A 22330-nucleotide genomic window follows, 5' to 3' on the forward strand; every position below is an offset into this window, starting at 1 on the left:
ACTCTAATTGTGACTGCATCTGCAGTACACTTACACATTTTAAACTGTGTACACTGATATTCCTAAAAGAGGAATCGTGCTTCTACTGTGCTGTGAAAAGCCATGGAAGATGGCTATGATGTGCTAAATATGCCAGGATTTAAACAGTCACTATTAATATTTACGTGTTTAAAATGGCTTTCATATTCATTCTCACTTTCCAGTTGTGCATACAAGTGTATTTACAGATAAGGAAACTTGTTGCATCAAGCGAGAATGTTTCGACTGCTACAGTTTTACTTAAATTCTCATTAATCAGAGTGTCAGAAGTCAGATATCATGCAACCATTCTCAATAAAACTTTTCTTCTGTTTCAGTCAACAACGTGGGAATTTCATATGTTTATCCTGAATATTTTATTGATGTTCCAGACCTGGATAACGTAAGTGTTTTGCGTTACCTTGAGGTGTTCTCATTGCTAGCACTAAACAGTCAATGCACATGACCAAAGTGTGACCAAAGATTTGGTGAAGGTACCCACTTAAATGAGGTGTTTTGATTTCAAATTAAGGGCTCAAAAAGCTAAGAGGATCTAGGTAACATAGCCAAAATCACATGATGGCAGCCTAGGCTTTTTGTGTAATGTTGTAACATATAAAACAAAGTACAGAGGAGCGTATCTATTTTGGACAGGTGCTCTGGTGTCAATACCTGACCAGTCTTGTCTGTAACCTCATCTGGATGTTGTTCTTGCACTCTTTTAGCTCGTAAGGTATTATTGCAAGAGAGGTAAGCAGCTACATGAATGGAAGCTGTATATTCTAGAACACTATTATGAATCTTAAGTATACTATAGCTGTTTTAGATATGTCTTAATGTAGGGATGGTCTTGGTTTCATTGAGGATTTTGTAAACTCTGGATTTGAACACCTTCACTGGTGTCTGATTTTTGTTTCCAAAAAAACCCCGCAGCTAACTCTTTGTCCTTTGTGTTTTTGTGCTTCTGCTAAAGCATTAGTAGATGTAACTGTTATTTTGGTTCACCTCCAAATAAGCTTTATAATACTTACCAGAAAAACAATTTTTATCTGATGAGTAAACTTTAAGTGTAAATGTTATAAAATGTTGAAGAGCAAAACATAGTCACAAAACATGTTTAGTTCTTAAATTTTTGGCTTTTATGGTGAACATGTCTAAAATATCAATTTATCACAGTTCAGAAATGCTGCAGACGCTGTAAGAGAACACATTGTTAATACGATGAATCTGTGTTGTTTTCTATTAATAACCAAAGATAAAACTTGACCAAGAACAATTCAGAACAATTTTCTTTGAAAGTCTGTCATTGCTCCTGATATTAAAGCAGGAAGGCAAGGGAGTAAATGTGGATGTATAAGTGTAAGGTTTAGTTTATTCTGGCACTTGCAACAGGAAAAATAAATATTGATCAAATAACTTAAAAACAAATAAACAAACCCAAACTTTTTCTTGCAGACAATTGACAAAATGGTTAACATTAACATCATGGCTGTTTGTAAGGTAAGTGCCCTGTTACCAACACTTGTCCTTGAAATATTTATTGGTTTAGTAAAACTTCAGACTCAATTGTTTGAATAAATTGCTTTCACCTATTGGAACACAGTTTCATTTTTCATCTTAAAGTAACCTAAAGGTTATGATTCTCTTTTTATCAGTCTTTTCTCTGATTATGTGGCATGAAAGATAACTTGTTATAAAGATACTTACTAACTATTTGCAAGAGCAAGATGTGAACACAAAACACTTAATGCTCCTTCATGGTCATTGTTCTGGTCCTTCTTGTAAATCTTTGATTTGCACCCTAACCTCTGCATGTGTCTGTGGGGGTGTTTGTTGTGGGTGGGGTTTTTTGTTTGTTTGTTTGTTTTAAGCACTGTTGTGAGGGAGCCCTTAAATACTTTCTGTGAAATACCTAAGCAAGAAGGAAACCCACATTCATAGAAGTCTGCAGTAACTTTTAAAGTAAAATTACCTTTTTTGGTATTTAAACTGAACCTTTTTTTTTTATTGGATAGAAGTCAATGTGACTTGAGTCTAAAACATGTCACCATTTTCTTATTTGTTAAAATAAGGTCCATTTAAAAAAAAAAACAAAACAGATTTTCAGCCTTTTATTTTAAAGCTATAACATTAGTGGGGGGAATAGCAGCTGCTTATGTGGCATAGGAAATCAATTAGTGTATTACATAAGAATGCTGAAGAAACTCCTTGTGACTATTCACTGCTAAACCTCTTATGCGTAAGAAAAATCTTGCATCTTCAATAGCTTAGGGTTCACTTCTTGCCTTGAAGCCAAAATAATAGGYGTTTCGAAGCTGGCTTGAAAGGTTTGACTTTTTTGCACCTGTTCCAATTGGGTATAGTATTAAATTCATCTAGCACAGTGCTGTCGAGGAGTCTAACTGGTTATTTTGTTTCTGTGTGAGGAGGCACAGGGCCTTTTAAAACAACCCTTCTGTAAGATTTCCCCAACTAATTAAAGCATAAGCAAAATGGTGAAAAATGCAGCCCTTGTGTGACTGAATGGGATAGTTAATATCAACTTGCTGCTGCTAACTGTCGTTTTTGGAATGACTTTGCTTGTGCCAAAGTTAATGTTAAAACAGTAGTTCTCCAACTTCACTTCTACTTTAAAATGGCCACTAGCCTGACAAGCAGCGGTTTTAGTGGACTGGGGTGTATTGTGGCCCACAGTGTCTTGTTGCACTCCTGGAAGACTTTCACCAGAAAAATCAATTATTAATGAGCATCTGTGATAATTTCTCTATACAGCTCACTTAGTCTTTTTTTTGGTGTTAACTCAGCTGCACAAGGCATATGTGTGAAGAAGTGTTGTGTAACACAAGTACCTCTTAGCTGGAGCTTAGTGCAGTCGGAAGAAGGCCTCTCAGAAGGTGTGACAGCTGTGCTGGGCCAGCAGAGGGAGTGCACTATTAAAGAATTTGGAGTGTCGGTGGTTTTGGAGGTATTTTGTTAGAATAGGGAAGTTGCGGTTGAACTACTTTAATATGTATTTCTGAAGATGGTAGACTGGAGTAATATTTGAGGTCTGCTTTATTGGGTATGTACCCAAAAAAAAAAAGGCAGCCAGGTTGTGTTATTTTCTCCAGAATGAACTAGTGCTGTTTTGTGGCTACAGTCTTCATGTCTATGATCAGTGGTGTTCAAATATTAAGTTAACATAATAGTCATACACTTCCTTTTCTGTTGAAACTTGCAGTGTGTCAGCCTCTTCATGTTACAATGCACTTGTCTTCCCACATGTACAAATATATGGATTATTTAGTTGCTGTGAGATCAGTGTGTGTTAGTATTTTCTTTCTTTTTCCTTTTCATTTGATAACTTTTTTCTTGACTGAACAGCTTCTGATACTGGTTATAATCAGAGTTTGAGCATAAGCTTCCAGGCTTGAAAATGTTTCTCCTGCATGAGGCTGTTGTGTAATTAAACAGTAGGCATGCCAGATGCTTACTGTTTTGGGGAGAAGAGCACATTAGAGAGATGTACCATCTGTAAGTCATTCTTTTTTCAGGAGAGCCCATAGAGCTAGAGAATCATGGTAGGAAAAAATAACTTTGGGACAAATCTGTACATCCTTTTTCTTTGATTTTTGGGATGTAATCCTGTGAATATTTAGTAACAGTGTTTCATGTTGTTATCACATTGTACCCATGGGTACAAGTTTGTCTGTTTAATAAATAAATAAAAGCTCCCTTGTTGCCTGGTGAAAACATGAAGTTTGGGACAGAAGAGAGCACTGGGTTCTTAGCAGACCTTTGTCTCCTTGCTTGGAGATGAAGGTACAGGAGATGCGAAGCAGGTTCTGCTGGTACCTGTGCCGGCCCTGCTCGCTGTGTCTCGGGAGCCTCACTGGAGGTACTGCCTCAAAGGCCTGCTGCTGTACTCTGGGCTGTTGCCACCCACTTCCTTGCCTCTGGAACAAAACCTCCTCCGTGCTCAAAAGGTGAGGAAATCCCCTATTGTCTCAGTAGCCTACTCTGTGTGCCACCAGCCATACCTCTGTTGGACGCCGTAACTCTTCTGGCACTTGTGTCAAATGCATCAACTTCAGTAAAACACTCCTTAGGCCTGAAGTGGGGAAGTCAGGATATTCAGCACAGTTTGATTTTGCAAGAACCTTATGAGCTGTTTTGTTACCACATACATGAGCCTTTTTTTAAGGGTAACACTCACTCATCCCTTACCTCTTGACCCATCTTGTGTGTCTGGAAGTTTGCTTAATTGTGCATCATTTAAAAGGAGCTATACTGAGAGATAAGTCCACATCTTCAATCTCACAGATAATTTATCAGTCTGGTTTGTTGTGCTGTTTAACCTTTTCCCAACCATAGATAATCTGATGCTGTGTAATTTTCCCTAATGTTTGAGGACTTGTTTCCTGTCAGAGTTTTTAAACATGTTTTCCCAAAATCCTGTTCTCTGCCCCCTTTCCCATGATATCAGCAGAGCACTGGTTAGGTAGTCCCAGAACCCCACACTGTTGCAATTTTGGGGATGAGCAGTCTGATGGGAAGCATTCTTATTGCTATGACTTGCATTCAAAGCATGACTTAAACCACTGAAGACAAGCTACCTAAAATCATGTAATGCACTTTGGAAATCACACCTCTTGTGAAAAAAAACTTGTTCTTTTAAAAGAAAAAAGAAAAAATTCTTTAAGCGCTCCTGGAGACACCTTATTTTTATGGTGATGCACAGTGCAGGAGTTGTTCTGTTCTTCATGTGTTATACAAAACAAGAAGTGCCTTTGGTCCTCATCTCATAAACAGAATGATAATTTTTGTCTGTGGTATTTTCTCAAGAAAGCTTGAGACTTAATGCAGCCTTATACAAGGACTGAGTTGATAAGTACATGACGAAGATGATGAGTAGTAAGTGAAGCTTCACGGTTCCTGTCATAATTTCACCTTGAGCTTCTGGGGGGATTTAAAAAACAAAACAAAAAACAACATATGTTCAATGATTGCTGGTGGCAGTTCAGGTAATGTCAGTTTGTATTATAATTTGATGTGCCTTTCTATCAAGACCAAAACTAAACATAATTCTGACTTTGAATAAGATAAGTCCTTCACTAACCAGCAAGTGTTGACAAGCCAAGGTTGTAGTTGCTGGTTATCATTTTTGTTTATAGTTCCTCTGAATCAACTGCACCTGCCTCTGTCAATTCACCTTTGTATGCTGCAGCCCTTGATTTCACCTGTGCAAACAACCAGACTAGACTTGACTGGACTAATGTACTGAAAGCCAAAGATGCCAGACTCGCTGTCCAGAGGGAAAAATGGGTAGACAATGAGCATAGAGAAAAGTCTTGCGTACTTTGGGGAGCACTTATTTCTCTTTTGGAAGTTTCAAGAGATGCTTGGTATGTGAACAATAGTAAGTATGTTCTTTCCGTTTGCAGCATCACAATCTGCTGATTGCATTGGGAGTGAGGCATAAACTTGTGTTCTCCTGAAAAATGAGTAGGACTAAATAGTTGAGGGAGTGCTGGCTTAATAGTTGATTAAGCAAGGAACTGAATTGGTTTGAAAGCTTTTATGTGATAGGGGGGATGTAAATTGCGGGCTTGCAGGCCAGGGTTTGGTTGGAAAATGTCATTAATGGAGAAAGGGGGAGAGTACGTTACATATACATACATGCATTAGTGTCTGTGCTCATCTTTACTGTGATCACCTTACTTATGTCTTATACTGAGAGTCAGATGCAAAAGGATAATAGGCCTATAAGATCAAAGATTTTTTCATTGCTGTGTTTGAGAAGCTTATAACTTGCTTAGGACTTCAAAATACATAAATATTCTGTGTCGAACTGAGAAAGAGATCTAGTGTCAGCTGCCCTCTTAATGGAAAAGGAAGGAAAGGTAGATTATAACCATACTGTGAATACTAGACAGGACAAGGGAATACCTCTAGACAGTGCCTACAAAGCCTAGAACTATGAATAAAAAATATTCAAAGTGAAAGAAGGGAGAAGAAGCTAATATATTTGAGAAGGGGTGAGGAGGGTAATTTTCCTTTGCACAGACCTGTGCAAGAAGAAGGAAGCTGAGGAGCAATAATGCTGAAAGACGGTCAGGAAATTACATCTCTTGTATGTTCGCATGACTAGTGCAACCTAATACCACATCTGTAAAGGTACCTTATCAGAAATCGGGTGACAGTTGATTGTGCCCTGATGGAGCCACGTATGAACTATTGTATTTGCCATGTCATGGAAAGGCTAATAAGTGAAACAGAATTATAAGAAGTGGTAACACTGACTTGTGAGAAGACATCAATATGCGTGTGTGTGTGTATTTATGTATATATTTTTTCCAGTCAAGAGGTTTCTCTTCATTTATATTCAAAATTATAATCATCAGTGGAGGAGGGGGGGAGAACAATTTAGTAGAGTATATAATAAAATCAATAAGTTTGTAATGGACAGAGAAGTATGGCTGCCAATACTTGGAAGGAGAGCAAGTGTTCTGTGAAGGTGGTCGTGAATGTCATTCACGTGGTCCAGAGGGAGAAATTAGAAGCTGCAGTTCCCTGCCTTGCTGACTCTGAGCCTAAGAGCACTGTGCACAGGAAGATGAGACAAAGGAAACATAGCTGTGATGGATGCTTTCCTGCAGTGGTGAGGGAAGCATTTGGGATTTTACTTCGAGCTGTGGGTATCTTGGTGAAGTTCAGGAAAGTCTGGAATTCTGTAGCTTTTTGTAGATCTGGCGTTGAGACAAGTACACATTCCAAATTTTGAAAAGAGAAAGTTCAGCCTTATTTGAGCAGCCTTTCCTACATAAAAGGGGAAGAAATGCTTATTTTAGAAGCTTTCCCTTTTGATTTGGATCTTGAAATTGAGACTTTAAATGGAGAAAGCTTGCTACTAAAAATGTATTTGTTCAAAGGCAAGTAACTGAAGATGCTCAAGGCTTGCAGCATGTTAGGTTGGTAGTTCTCTTTGTATGTCTTGTGTCTTTCTGGTTATTGACTTTGCCACATAGACTTTTGCATCAGTTTCTGTTGAATTAACTTTAGTTTTACTTGTAAGTTTTTACAAATATACCATTCTTGTTCAGCTTGTGGTATGAGATTGTTAAGAAATTGTATTGAGAGATACATTATAAAGCCTTAATTGTAGATGCTTAATTAAATTGATCATGAAAGTTATAGTGCATGAATTCAATCCTATACTCTTTTAGGAGGAAGGTTTGCATTCAACAGTGACATAGGCAGTATAATTTAATTATTTGTTAAATGGGCAGTGCTCTTGAACTTGTGAGAATCCTCTGCCTAGGCACCCTGAATTAGCTTACAGTAGCAATCATGTTTTTGTACACATGTGGGTGCGCCCATGGGGATTTGTTTATCTTTAAAAAGTTAGATTGCTTTTAGTTATTGTAACTTCATCCCTGATTTGTGGAGGAAATCTGAAAGACTTTAGCTGAGTAACAAAGTAAAAATCTTGACCAAGTTCTCTAACTTCACCCTTTGTAGTTGTGTAGGCTTAATTCCAGAGTGTTGTATCTTGAAAGTGGAAAGAGTGACCTGTAGTCATAACATCTTACCATAGAATAATTTGCCTTGAATGAGAGTTGTGGTATTGTTTTTTTGGCTTTACATAAGTTATGTGGTATGTAAGATGTGAAAGATAACTTTGAATTTTTACATCAGTTTTTTTCTACAGTTTATAGTAATCTGGGTGATTATCACTTTTGAGATATTCTAAACTTTAAAAATGATTATTCTTCCCTTAAGTCTGCTCCTGATCTATTGCTTGAATCAGAGTGAGAAAGGACTATGAATTTGGTGATCACTAGGAGTGGGAGAAATAATTTTTTTCTGAATTAAAAAACACTGGAAATATAGTTTGAAGTTAGAGTAATCTATGTTGGTCCTTTACTAGGAGCTTTAAATATATTGCCTGTTTTAGAACATAAATCTAGCCATGTGGTTGTGTACTTTTGTATCCGAAGCAGGAGCTTCTGTTCCTTAGACTGAAAGTGGTGTTCCTTTTTTCCAAATTTAAAAGGTGGAAGACGGGTCTGGAACAGAAGAATGCACAATACAACTTGGCCTACCAGTACCAGTGTTTGCAAGCGTGTAATAAATGCCGTTGCAGATATGTGGACATCAAGAAGTGACAGTTGCCTTTAAAAGAATGAAATGCTCTGTAACAAATCTCTGCCTGAAGTTAGTCATTTGTTATAAGAAGTTGATTTAAAAATAACATAGCCCTTGTTCTTTTTATCTGCCAAAACAAAGGAACTATACTCCAAACTCTGTGGTAGCATTATTTAGTGTTTTACGTGCATATATGTGAAATCAGCTTAAAGAACGGGGTGGTGGGGGGGACCAAACCCACCGCCACTTTCATGGTTGTGTGCTAAGCATAGCTTTTTACCAGACTACATTTAACTTAAAAAAAATTGGCAGCTTCCACCATCAAGACTGATCCAAACAAATTCATTACTCACTCTAGTTCAAACTTTCAGAAGAACAATAGGTTTTCTTTCAGCTGGCAACCTGCATGTAGCATCTGGCTACTCTATCTGAGATTATCTGTGTTTGAGAGGAGGTCAGAGCCTTAATAGGCTTGGGAACACTCATGGTTTCAACCCCAGCAAAAGTATTTCTGTGGAAACCGTCAGTTTATTCAGAAAAATGATTGGAAGAAAAAAAAAGGCCCTCTTGTTAGGGTACTCTGTCATTTCCCACCTCTCCTTTAGGTTGCCTTTTGCTTTCTTCTTTTATTAGATTGCCTTTAGAGGAAGGAGCCCTAACAGAGTTCTTGTGTGTCCTACATGCTAATCCCCCTGGACTGTCTTGCAATGCTTTTGCTTTTATTAAATACAACCCACTGTAGGCCTGGCTGTCTTAAACTAGACCTACCTAAACCTTAAATGCTTTAACTGGGAAACACTGAGTATTTTTTAATTCTTAGATCTGACTGTTGAACTGTTTATTACATAATGGCACAAACTGTGTTTGTGTGATGTATAAATTTGCCAGATCTGAATACGCCTGAGGAATGATTTGTTAGCACTTCTGCACTAGAGTTCTTACCCTGGTGAAACAGTCTTAGTATGGACTTGGCCAGGTGAGGAGACACTGACACTAAGAAGATGCCTTCTGTTATCTTATTCTTTTACAAATTTGTATCTTTATTTTACATAAAGATATTAAATATTGGTATATCTCTTCACAGGTCACAAGATGTAAAAATACAGATAGGAAGAAGTTTTGCCCATTTCACAAACTTTTGAAGTTCTCTCTAAGTACACATTTTAATGGAAAACATAAGCAGATGTATTACCAATTTTGTCAGCATTTTTCTTCCTGTCCAGCTGAAGTTTAGAAACGGACTATTTGATACAAAGAGCTATTGGAGAGAGACTTCTTGATTTCTACCTGTATTGTGTACTTAATGTTATGTCTTAGCTGTCAATGGCTCCATAATGTCTTAATTTATATAAATCATTAATAATCACTAATTATATTGCTGCATGTTTTTCTGTGCTCTCTTTTGGATATCAGTAGTAACCAGCAGTTGTAAAAATCAGAGCTAAGTTAAAGCTGCTTGGTGCTGCAATTTGGATTCAGACCATGAATGCATTTGTATGGACTTATGACAAGGTTTCAGACGTGGTCCCCTCTGCATTTCAATGGGAGATCCTGTACTGTTTTTTTCAGACTGTTTCTTGGTTTCCTAAGTGAGGGCAATTGCAGTCCATGCCCCATGTCAATCTATGGAGTCRACATGCAGCATTACCCTGGCCTGACAGGCAAGAAACAGTATGCTGCTTTTTGCCAAGCAATCTGCAGTAAAGATCATATAGCTTGCACTAGATAAAAGATCTGCCAGTCTTGATAACTAGCCCAAATCATTCTTTATCCTTTAATGTTAACAGAAATAATAGTTGTTTTCACATCCGTATGACACATTAATATGTGGAAAAAGCTCTTGTGTACTTGGACTTAGTCATAGGGGTTTTTGAAGCTACATGAGATTGTTTAACTTGATTATGTTTACCAGCTCTGAAAACTTAGTTTGACTTCTGGGGGCAGTGCTAGGAGTTAGGTATATCACAGCCTACTTCATGAAAGTAAGGTCTATTCAGCTCCTGGATGTAGTCCCTTATTGAAGTTGTCGAGTAGCATTTCTGATGGCAGAAGTTATTCTTAATGAGAAATGCCAATAAAATACAGAATACTGCCCTTCTCTACCTTTCTCTGTGTGAACTGTGATCAAATGAAACTTGTTTCCTTTTGTGATTTTTTTTTTTCCCCCTCCCTTTATTCCTAAAAGGGTATGTTTTATTAATAAAACCATGTTCAACCATATGCAAAAGCTAATGCAGTGATGATACTAATATGAATAGCTTGCTGTAGGAATAAGTCAGATTTGTTTTCTTTTAATAAAAAAAAATGTTTATAGGTTTTTATGCTCCTGCAACTTGCATATGCTGGTTTTTTTCCTCACATGACTCAAATGTCGTGTGTAAAGCCATCAAGGTAATTCAGTTTCAGCAGGAGGTAAGATTATATTTTGGTGCCATTTGTATTTTATTACCCCCTCCTCCTTGTTTTGTCAAGAAGTTTGAAATGCACTTTATTTTAAGGATATGAAAAGTGATAAAATTTATATTTCTTGTCTTTGTCAGTGATATGACATGTATTAATAGGGCAGGTTGGAGGCAGCGTAGTAGTTGGTGCAAACTGAACTTTAAGAACGATGTTATTTCTATAGGCAGAAATTTTGGATGGAAATCAATTCTTTTTTAGTACTAACTACTGTCAACCTTAAATATCTGTTTCACGCTGTAATTACAAATTTGTCAAAGTTTGGATCAATGCTTGATTTATTTCCCTTGTCAGAGCCACTCCTAAAGAAATCTGTCTGCTCCTGGGAAGTTTGTTTTAGGATTACTGCTCTGGAGAGTTTTTCATCTAGGTTGTAAATGGTTTGCTCAAAGTCATAATGAGTCAAAATCAGAGCACTGGGGAAGCTTGCCTGGCTACTCTCCTCATGGGGATGTAATGTCTGTGTTATCAGGGAGGAATGGGTTTGAGTGTTAGATGTTTTCTTTATGTAACACAATGCTTGTCCTAAGTTGCTGAAAAGCTAGGACAGTTCAGAACTTCTTATTGAAACAGTAACCTCTGCAAACTTTTATGTGCATAAAAGTATGTGTTGCAATAGTATTCCCTTTTTTACACCAAGGCCCTACATGGTCAGAAGTAAACTAAACTTTCTGATAAGTACCTACTTCTGTTATGCTAATGCTAGTAAGCTTTAATAATGTTTGTTCTATAGTAAAGGAGGTTCATCTGAGCAGTAAGGTGTATTGGCTGAGTTATCAAAGCCAAAATACTTGTCTTCACTAGTTCCTTCTGTCCAGTGTTTGTGCTGCTCCACAATTTATTTTTTAACTTAAAAGCAAGAATTCAGAAAGAAGAGCTAAAATGTATTGGATTTTGTCCTGAGTCTTGGCATAAGTGAGAAATTTAGTCTGACTTAAGGAATACAGATGCCCTTCTGAGGGGAGAATGATTGTACACATACTATTAAAACACTCTGGTGTTTTAGCGTTCTTTTGGAAGTCATGGATGCTGGCTGCGGAGTGGTGAAGACACTTTTATTTACTCTTATTGTGTTACTAGCTGGATTGGTTCACCAGATTCAGTGCATATATCACTTGGCAGAGCCAAGTTATCCAGGTAGAATAAAAATAAACTGCCTACGCAAAGTATGGTCTCTGCTTCCCCAAGCCTTGGTTGGGGTGGAGGGGGTGACAGCTGCTTCTGGGAGGAAGGGAGGCTTCCCTCATTCTGTAGCTGTCTGGTGTCTGCCTTCTCAGCCATCACGAATGTTTTCTTTTTGCAGATGACACGACTGGTGCTGCCCGGCATGCTGGAAAGGTGAGTCACACTAACACTATCCAGACAAAGTCATCATTATTTATAGGGGAGAATCCTTTCTTGAAAAATTCATTACTGTGACTAATCAGCCCAGTCGCCATGTTTTAATGGCAGAGTAATGCTGGGTGAGTCACGCTGATGGTGCATGAATCATCAGACGGTGGAAGCCTTTTCCACTCGATTCCCTTTTTATTTTTCCTCTCCCTTCTCCACTGTTGTGGTGATTCCTTTTAGAACAGAATTAAAAAGCCTGTCTGACTCATCAGCACTAACTCAACAACCTGCTATTCTGAGGGGGTGGTTACAGTTCCTGGGAATAACCTTCTTAAGGCTATTTCTCTAAGTCATTGTAAGTAAAATGGATGCAAAGAATATGTTCTTATTATACAGTAGGAGGTATATTGAGGAAAGTCTGTGATCATTTGGTAAAGTAGAATTGGAGACCAGCTCTTTAATAATAAGAGTTAATGCACACCATTCTCACTCCTAAAGGCATGTACTGACTTTGTAGCTAGCTCCCAGGTGAAACTAAAGATACAAGATTTTGGCGTAGTCCCTCCAGGCTGTTTTCTAGCTGATGTTGACTGTTCCATGATGTTAGCTGTCCCTGCTGCAGTGCTAACCCTGGCTTGCCGAGGGTTGCTCTAGGTCACATCTGAACTAGGTTCGCAGAACTGAGGAAAGCTGCGTAGAACTGTGCGTGATAGTCACTATGCTATTACCTCCAAATGAATACTAGAGGAGGAGAGTATGTATGGGGTAAGCATCCAAATCTGACAAAGATTTACTTTAAAAAAAATACATGTTTGTTTATTGTGTCACCTGCTATCTGGGAGTCTTCATCACAGATCAGGGTTCAATTATGCTAACCTTGTACAGATGCAGAGCAAATATTTCACATATGAAACTAAGTTTCTTCATGGATGAAAACTGTCAGAGCTAGTCACCAGTGCGGGAGTCAGCATCTCACTCATCAGGGAGATGTCAAACTTAGATTTTTATTTCAGACAATTTGTAGATAACAATGGAAGCATAGAAGAGTGTACTTCATGGGAAGAAATTTGAATTAGAAAATAAGATGCGGGACAGAGCTCGGGGTTGGGGGGGCAGATAATATTACGCCATAAAGCTCTGGCAGAGGATGAGCATCCTAGTACAAAGATGGTAGTTACTCAGGGCTTGTAAATCAAAAATTACTCCTTGCCTGTGTCCTGTATTTGACAGACAAGGATCTGTCTTTTGTGAAACCACTGTCCTGTGAAGGTGTCATGATGAAAGTCACTGTGCTTTAAGGATTTAATGTTACGAATTTTTGAAACCGGAACGATTTATTGCATCTCTATTCTTTGTCTAAAAAAAATCTTCTAAAAAAACTTCTAAAGAAATATCTTTGTCTAAAGAAATGTTGTAGTTGTTTGAAGTTGATCTCTTCAGCCTCTCAGGACAGGAATGGTGTATATTCTGCTTAACAGAAAAACATACAGAAGATATTCTGTAAGCATTAAACTGGATGAGATGATCTGAATGAAAGGCAGTAAACTAGAATCGTGTTGACTTCTAGTTCTGACTACTCTTGAACAAACCACTTCATGCTTTCCCCCCCCTCCCCACCTCGCTTTTCTTAACTACATGCTTACCTGAAGAATCTTAAAGATAAAAGTTCAAGAAGCAGTTTGGAAAGAAAAGGCTAATAGTGCTTAAAATATTTACACATCTCAGGAACTTTTTCTGTTTGTGTAGAGCCACTTTAAATGACTGCTCCATTTGAATGATGGCCTTGGTTTCTGTCCCAGAAAAAATGTTTGATAACAAACAATATGGAAACTTTAAGTCAGTTGACTTTGCAGTGCACAGAAGCGCTGTCTGCAGCTGCCAACTCGTGCATAGTCATAGCTTACAGGCTGTTAACACTGTTAAGAGTCTATAACCACAGCAGGATATGGAAGTCCAGTGAATCCAAGAGCATGAATGAATGGTAGCTGTACTCAGCTGCTCTTTGGGCCAACCGTAAACTTCTCATGGGGGACTGTGGGCTAGGAAAAAGGGGCCCAGGCTGTTCTAAGGAAAAAAAAAAAAAAAAAAACTAGTCTAGGATTCCCATCGTTATTCCTCATTGTTCAAGGAAGATAGCTTGTCGAAGAGATAGACATAGCATAGTGCACTATAGTGTCTTGCAGCTGTGGCATGTACATTTATGGATTTGAATATCGGTTTTATGGCAATATATTACAAGATAAATGCAAAAGTAGAGAGCAGACTTCGCATGCTTTACATCCAGATTTGTAAATGGACAACACAACTGTGTGGTATGGTATGTCTGATACTTTTTATTTACAATAAGCATAACAGCTTTAGATAAATGCCATTTCTAGTAATGGCATTTAGGCTTTCTGCTGTGGCTCCTCTCCTGGGTTCTGAACACTTGCAAAAGTGACAATTTATAATCTGCACTTCCTATTACCCTTGAACATGTTGCAGTTCCTCTGTAAGTTTTCAGGCTACTGCCTAAGGTGGGAGCCTCGTAGAACTAAAAATTGTGCCTCTGTCTTTGGGAGCAAGAAAAATCAGTTGACTGTTTCTAGACAAATATCAAACTATGGTATTTATTGCTAGGACAGTAGCAAGTGCATAATTACATTACAGAGGAAGCTTGCTCTTTCCATTTGGCATACAGCTGGAGCAGGCGGTGGTTGTCATAGCAACAGTGAGATGGCTAAATATAGCATCCCTCCCACCGTACCACTTAAGGTAGAATGATAGGGAGGTGTTAGGGTGTGTTGGGCAGCCACGTATCTGTATTCATGTTAACCAACTTTAAATGTAGTACGTAGTTGAGCTGGATGTAGCCAATCTTTTTTCTTTGCCTCACCAAAACTCTCATATTGCAGATCCTCCCTGAAAACATTTCTTCTGCAATTTCTGTAAGAAGCAAAATTGTAATTAGAGAAATTGGAAATGTTCCCTCCGCGCACATCTTGATTTTTCTTTTATCTGGTGATTTTAAGCTATGAGCTTTTAATGTTAGGGCTGTTTTCTTTCGAAAACCCCAGTTGCTTTGACTACGTTGAAGAGAACAGTACATGGAGTTTTTGCAAGGGGCTGCTCTTAATTTGTAACATTTCCTAGAGTGTCTCCTTTACTGGCTCAGACTGTTAATTCACTGCACCTACATGATCACTACTCCTGCTGGAAAGTTAGTCTAGCCGCAGTGAGACTGGCTTGTGCCCTACAGCCTGAGTGCCAGCCATCTTCGAAAGCTTCAGCTTGTATTTGCTTCAAAGCATGAGGTTTGTGTTTATCCATATCAACACTTACCCCTTTTTAAATCCTGTTAAGCTTTTGTCCTCAGTTAAGTTTTGTGGCAATTACTCCCATTTGAATATGGGAAGAGCAGTTCCTTTCATTGGATCTAAATTTCAAGAGTCTTTTACTTACAAAAGAAAGATGACATTTATTTGTTATGAGATGAGTAAATCAAGATCTTGATCTTTTTCTTTCATTAGTCTGTATACTCTTATCATGGATCCTCTAAATAGTATCTTAAATAGCTAAATTGAACCAAAATTTTCACCTCTTTGATGTCTGAGGGCTTTTTTCTGCTTTTCCCCCTTCTCAAATCATTTAATCAGTTTCTARATATTTCTCTTGTATATTTGCAGGGATAGAAAGTGTATAAGATTTTGGTGATGGTGCATCTGTCCCTGCCAATCCCTAACCTCCCAATCTTTGGCTGTTTTTGGTGACTGTTGCACAAAAAAATTCCTTGTTGACTCCGTTTCATGAACAGTGTTCAGGTTTTTCAAGGGTGTGGATAGAGGATTTAAAAGCTAGCAAGGTTCGTGATTAATTCATATTTTCTTTAGTATGCATTGTTGGTTTTGTTACTATTGATTTTTCACCTGCCCTTCTGTAGCCTGTTCACATAGCAGTCTGAGGTCTTTAAAGAAGTTCCTTTATAGTATTCTCCAATCTGGATAATCTCTAAAAACTGTCTGAATACTCATTTCACTGCTAATCCCCATTTGAGCTCATGAATAAACATCACAAGCACCACCTGTCTTGATATGAAAAACTTCTGGCATCCACTGTTAACCTTTTGCTGTTGTGAAAATTCGTGATTAGTTTGTGGTCTTTTTTTTTCAGACCGCATATTTTGATCTATGTTACTACTTTACTTCACTAGCCAAGCCTTGCAGATAACTCCCGAAAAATACTAGCAACTTTGGCAAAGGTGCTTTGAAATCCTGGATATTTGTGAAGTGATTCTTTTCTCTGTCATGTCAACAGTCTCAGTTTTAAGGGTGGATTAGTCACAGGCTTGATTCTTGAATCATGGCAGAAGCCACCTTGGTTGGAACCTGTTGTAATGATTCCCAAAGAATTTCATTGTTCTAACTTTAATGGTCACTTAAACCTAGCTGTTTGTTTTAAAATGACTATTTAAATCTATGTGGCAGCAACAGCATAGGGTATGCAGAGATGAACAAATATGATAAGGAAACTTGTAGGTGAATCTGCAGCAGTTCAATGTGTGTGTGTGTATTCTCACTCCACAGCGAGCACGGAATGTGTGGTCATATGTTCAAAGGTAAACATTGAATTTACTGGTGGGTAAGAAGAAGCAGAGAAGCAGCTTTCACTGTATTGGGCTTCCTGCTAGCACCCTTTGGCAACTTGTTTGCCCTGACTTGCCTAAATTAGCACTTATCACTATCTCACACCAACTTGTGTCTCTCTGTATGTAGAGCTAGGCACAAACTGACATGCTCAACATCAGTCAGTGGATTGGAAGATTCAGCAGTCTCTTATTTTCTGTCCTAACTGCATGTACTTTAGAAATATTTAGCAGAGCAGATGCTAACTAATGTCAGATTCTTGCCTTCACCTAAATATTACAGTGTAATACCAAATATATTATTATAATACAGCTATAAAACAACTTCTTTTCTGTAGTCATCCAATGAATATCTTCTATACTATCTGTTAAACACTTCTGTATTTGAGCAGTAGATTCAGATACTTGCTAACTTGAAGACCCATCATGAAGTATGCTTAGAAGTTACACTTAGGCTCATCATGAAAGGGATTATCAAAATGTAAACCATATAGCAAACTTCTATTGCTACTTCTGCCTCCTTAGCCAAGACTTAGAAGCTGCCTTTTGGATTATGCCAACTTAACTATGCAAAGCTGTGTGAATGTAGCCCAATATGTATAGAGCATGATTCTCTTGCTTGGATGTAGCTGTATTGACTTTGCAGTTATTCCCTATTTATACCAGCCTATGAATACTTGTATCCTGCTTGAAAATGCATTAGTAAATTTCAGTTTAGAATTTGGTTGGGGGTTTTAAAAATGGATCTTCATAATCTCACTTGCATCCCAAACATTTTCTTCAGGCTTGCAGTAATTTTATGAAATATGAAAAATGTTTTCCTTATTGCATGGTAATATCTTCACTGCCTTTCAGATCAAAAGGAGTAATCCTGAATATCTCCTCAGCTGCTGGGATGTATCCAACTCCACTGCTGACTCTTTATTCTGCAACGAAGGTAAATGTTCTTTTGCACTTTGAAATCGAGTGTCAAACATCAGCCAACATTACAGGAATAAATGTTTTGGTGTCCATCTAGTGGTGCTTTCAGGAACTAAAAGTACTGGGTCTCTAACTTAAATTTTGCCAATAGTGGAAGCTTGAAGGTCAAGAGAAAAATGAGAAGGGCTTACTATCTATGGAAACCACTATTCTGTGTACTTCATCACATGTACTACTTTTTCATGTAAAAAGGGTACCAAGTAAGTTAAGCTTAGCATGAGTTAGAGGAAGGCCATTGACAGTATTTTTTTAACACAATTTCTTATACTGGTATTTTGGAACACTTCCCCTAATTTTTTTGAAGATGGGTTATTTTTTTAAGTAGTGCTCTTCTGTTGCTTTCTGGAAGCAAAGATTTGTCCAACTCTGTTGCCTCAAGTTTCATATTTCAGGTAAGAGAAAGAGTTCAAGTGCCTCACTGATGCCAAACAGAGACAATTTGCCTTGATCTGCTGGCCATACCTCCTGCTAATGTAGCCCAGCATGTGGTTTGCTTTTTTTGCAATGAGAGTGTATTATTGGCTCATGTTCAACTTGGCATCCACCATAACTTCCAGGTTTATTGCAGCAGGGCTGCTACTCAGCCAATTTTGAGGCATGGGGTTGTGCAACCCTGTATGCAGACCTTTGCACTTCACTTTATACTGTTAGAGAAACCTCATAAAGTTTAGTAATCCTCAAGTTTATCAGGGTCCCTTTGGGCTGAAGCTCTGTTTCTTTTGTCAGCCACTCTGTCCAGCGTGGTCATCTGCAAGCTTGCTGAGGGTGTACTCCGTCATCTAGGCTGCTGATGGAGATGCCGAGCAATGTGGGCCTCAGTATTGATCTGTGGGGTTCTCCACTTGTTGCAGCCAGATGTCAAGCCATTAATCATGATCCTTCGAGCCTGCTGGTCCAGCCAATTTTCAATCTAGCCAGCAGTTTGTTCTTTCAGCACATATCTCCTCAGCTTCTAAATGAGAATGCTGCAGAAGACAATGTCAAAAACCTTACTGATGATATCTACTGTGTTCTCCTCATCTAGAAAGCCAGTCACTCCATCGTAGAAAGCAATCAGGTTGGTCAAGCATGATTTGCTGTTGGTACATCTGTGACAGTTTCTGATATACCTTCTTGTCYTCTATGTTCTTGGAAATGAATTCCAAGATGATGTGCTCAATGATCTTTCCAGAGACTGAGATAAAGCTAACCAGGTCATTCTTCTCTTTTTCAAAGAGGGATGTAATATTAGTTGTCTTCCAGTTCTCAGTGACCTCTCCAAGTTGTCACAGTTTTTTCTAGATATCATAGGCAGTAGACTCTCTTCCATGCTAAATGCAAGGGAAATGTTTACACTGGTATTCAAGCAGTGTGACACTACAGCTTTTTCAGTTGCACCTGGGAATTAACCTGAAGTACTTCAAGGATTTCAGAATCTAAGCAGAAGCCTGACAGCATGAAGAAACCTTCAGTCAGTGTCATTTATGTTAGAACAGACCCACAATTCCTTTAGTATCTTGGTAACATCTCTGTATTCCCAGAAACTAATTGATGCATGCTACCATTTTATTCATACTGAAGGAAGAGATATTTAAGTTTAGAAATCATGAAAGCCTGATTTAGTTTTAGCTGACAACACTTTCTCTTGAAATAGCTGTTTCCTGAGAGTACAGTTCTTTGTTTTGATGTGAAAGGTCACTTTCCTTGTGGCAGTGCCTTCAGCTTTATAGGATGATTTGAGCTTCTGATTTTAGTGATAATATGCCTTAGACTGCTTTGGTTAGTCTTTTTTCAATGAGAACCTCAAATATATTCCTCCCTTCTCCTCCAAGAAACTCAATTACAGGGTAAGTAGTCTGCCTATTCTCAGCACTGCTCATCTTCTACCAAGGCAAGATTAGTAAGCATGAAAGTGACTCCCCTAATGTAGCAATAGAAAGACGGTATCTGCAATTTCTATTCCCCCCCCCCATATCTATATAGAAGGGTTTTAAACCATAGTATCCTTCAGGCCTAAGTCAATGGCTTTGGCTAATTGTCAGGAACAGGCACAGTCCAACTCTTTTTAACCTTCCTGTGGAGAATTCCATATTTTACAATGAAATGAAACCTTTCTAAAGGAAACCTATTCTTATTTTTTGACAGGCTTCCCTATCTCCTATATTAATATTAACGAGAAGTGAAAAATGATCCCCCCACCCCCCCCACTATATCTTAAACATTTGGATTTGTTATTGGATATCCAAGGAGAAGAAAGCGATTTTAGTATGCTATGTTTATTTGGGGGGGGGCAGTTATTTAGAGAACATTTTTAAGACTGTTTTAAAGTTAGATGCTGTTGGAGGGCTTGAGCCTCTGGAAGCAAAAAATTTCAACTTGTGTTGAATAAATCCATCAAGAAGAAAACTCTGAAGTTTATTTGGACAATGGATGTGGATAAATGCTTGTTCTGGCTCATGTAAAAGGAACTTTCTCTATGGCAGAGGTCTTTGCAAACAGTGGAGATGACAGTCTCTTTATACACTCTTACATATTTGAAAAGCAATAACTGATTTCAGGACTCTCAGGCAAGTAGAAATAGTCAGAACTTTTCCTAAGTGATCAAAGAACTTTGATTTACAGAATATAGGTTTGTTTTCATTTATTTTTGATAGATCATTGATTGCATATATACTGTGGTGAGCAGTTATCACAAATGTAATTCTGGCAGCTGTGTTCAGGTACTGCACCAAACAGTTCACACGTTTGCAAGTTTCTTACATTGTTACAAGAGGATGGTTAGTTCACTGAAGTTATAACAGTTAGGCCTGATTTTCAGGGACCTGATGTCAAGAACTGGATTTCATTAAGAACTTTTATTAGAGGGGAGAAGGAGAAGGAAAGAACAGTTGGACAGAAGGTGAGCTTATCTGGCTCAATGAGCCACTTTCTAGCTTGTACATGCAATCTGAAGAATAAAAGGACCTATCTGCTACACAGCAAGGTCTAGTTTTCCTTCAGACCTTGTGTATGCTCAAAAAAGTATCTATAGAAATAGTCCAGCAGCATAGGAATGTTTCTTTGCGTACAGGTAAGTTCTGTAGCATAACTTTAATAGAAAACATACTGAATGTGTAAACTAAAAGCACTGATTTCAGCTAGGACTTCTGTTAATCCACTAATGACAATCAAAACAGGAGGATTGTGCAACAGGCTTGGCTGCTTGCTTTGATGCAGGTCTGAAGCAGCTGCTTCTTTTTTTAATAGCCTTTTCTCTCTAGAGCTGTTTTTTCTTTAATACTTGAATTAAATTATTTACTACTTATTTTAGCTTTAGTTATAAATGGAATGCTTTAGATACTTCAGTGGAGGGTACTTCATTTATTCTATTTGGCTGTATTGCTTCACTAAAACAAGGGATGGTAGAACCTCGTATTTTGTCCCATCAGAAGGGGGGAGGGAAAAATGGAAAGGTGGTTTAGACTAACTCAGGGAGGGGGGAGGAGAGGATCTGTGGTGATTTGAATTCCTCAGCATGGCATAAGACATGCTTTTTATTTTAGAGTAAGTGATAATGGGGAAGAAAGCACGTGGGTCTCCATTTATGGAGATGGCTGTATCAGATGTGAGGGTGTCTTGAAGATGTGTACAAGCATCCACCTTTTAAGCCATTTAAGTTCCTTCCTTAACCTCTTGCTCCTGTAATTTCCCAAACTTCTGGAAATTTGGAAAAGAAACTGTCCTAGTGGACTTCAGGACTAGGCTAAAGTGTCATTTTAGGGTGGCATTTCTAAATAATGCAAAGGCAGAAGACAAAGTATTTAAATGCCATGTTTAAAAAAAAAAAAAAAAGGCACAGGTAAAGTATACTAAATTTTGTTTTCCTTTTTCTTTAACTGAACTTAATGTAACATTAGTTTGTTTTCCTCCTGAATTATAAAGGATGTTATTTTCTTAGATTGAGTCTCATTTTGGTAAAAAGCTTCATAAGCTTAGGATTTCTACTCCAGTGGCATTGCTCAAATCTACAAAGTTTCTTTGAAAATCAGAGTTTTTCATTTTGAAGACAGGAGCTATAAATAGAAATTCAAATATGCTTACAGACCACTACAAGTTATAGTTTCCACTTTAATGCACAGCATGCTGTGTATTTCCCTTCTTTTCTCTGTAGGCTTTTGTGGATTACTTCTCCCGAGGCCTCCATGCAGAATACAAGAGCAAAGGCATCACTGTGCAGGTGAGTAGTTTGGTTCCTGTAAGTGTGGTTACCACAGCAACATTGGTGTCTTGGTAACAAAAGGAAAACATCATATTCTCTTATTCATGAATATATGACACAGATTAAGGATAAGGATTTCCTTTGATCCTGCTAGCAGTTTTGTGAAGTTGCTCTGAAACAATGCACCTGAAAGTAACATTTTTTTTTTTAAGCTGGTGGTGGTAATTTTACCTTTAAGTAAGAAATATTTCATAAAACTGTGCCTATCTCTAATTCTATGGAATACATCTTTATAGAACTTAATCTTCTGGAATGTATTTTTGGAGTGCCCTTGCACAGATATTAGATGGGTAACACTCAAAGGCTAGAATAGTTAGCAGCAGTCTGTTCCCTGCAGTTTCAGTCAATCAACTGCTAGTGTAAGCTTAGTAGCAAAACTAAGCAAAAAACCTGAAAGACCCTTTCCATGTGATGGACTGATTTAATTTGTCTTTAATACAGGATTCCACATTCCTAATGAGTTTTACTTCCCCCCTGTCACTCATTTACCTACTGTGGTTTTAATTGTTTTTGTAGGGACATGAGAGCAAACCAAGCCAATTTCACATCTTTAC

At 38.0% G+C, this 22330-nt stretch overlaps 1 protein-coding gene across 1 annotated transcript in view; it reads left to right on the forward strand.

Annotated features, from left to right (window-relative positions):
* Positions 1–22330, forward strand: part of HSD17B12 (hydroxysteroid 17-beta dehydrogenase 12) — a 56387-nt gene that overhangs the window by 24486 nt on the left and 9571 nt on the right. The window contains exons 4-8 of the mRNA XM_026091832.1: positions 357–421; positions 1474–1518; positions 11909–11943; positions 17414–17495; positions 21669–21734. Of these exons, the coding sequence (XP_025947617.1) occupies positions 357–421; positions 1474–1518; positions 11909–11943; positions 17414–17495; positions 21669–21734 (293 nt within the window). The remainder of the gene's footprint in view (positions 1–356; positions 422–1473; positions 1519–11908; positions 11944–17413; positions 17496–21668; positions 21735–22330) is intronic.

This window comes from Apteryx rowi, unplaced genomic scaffold (assembly GCF_003343035.1).
Source record: "Apteryx rowi isolate R43461 unplaced genomic scaffold, aptRow1 scaffold_122, whole genome shotgun sequence".
Classification (NCBI taxonomy): domain Eukaryota; kingdom Metazoa; phylum Chordata; class Aves; order Apterygiformes; family Apterygidae; genus Apteryx; species Apteryx rowi.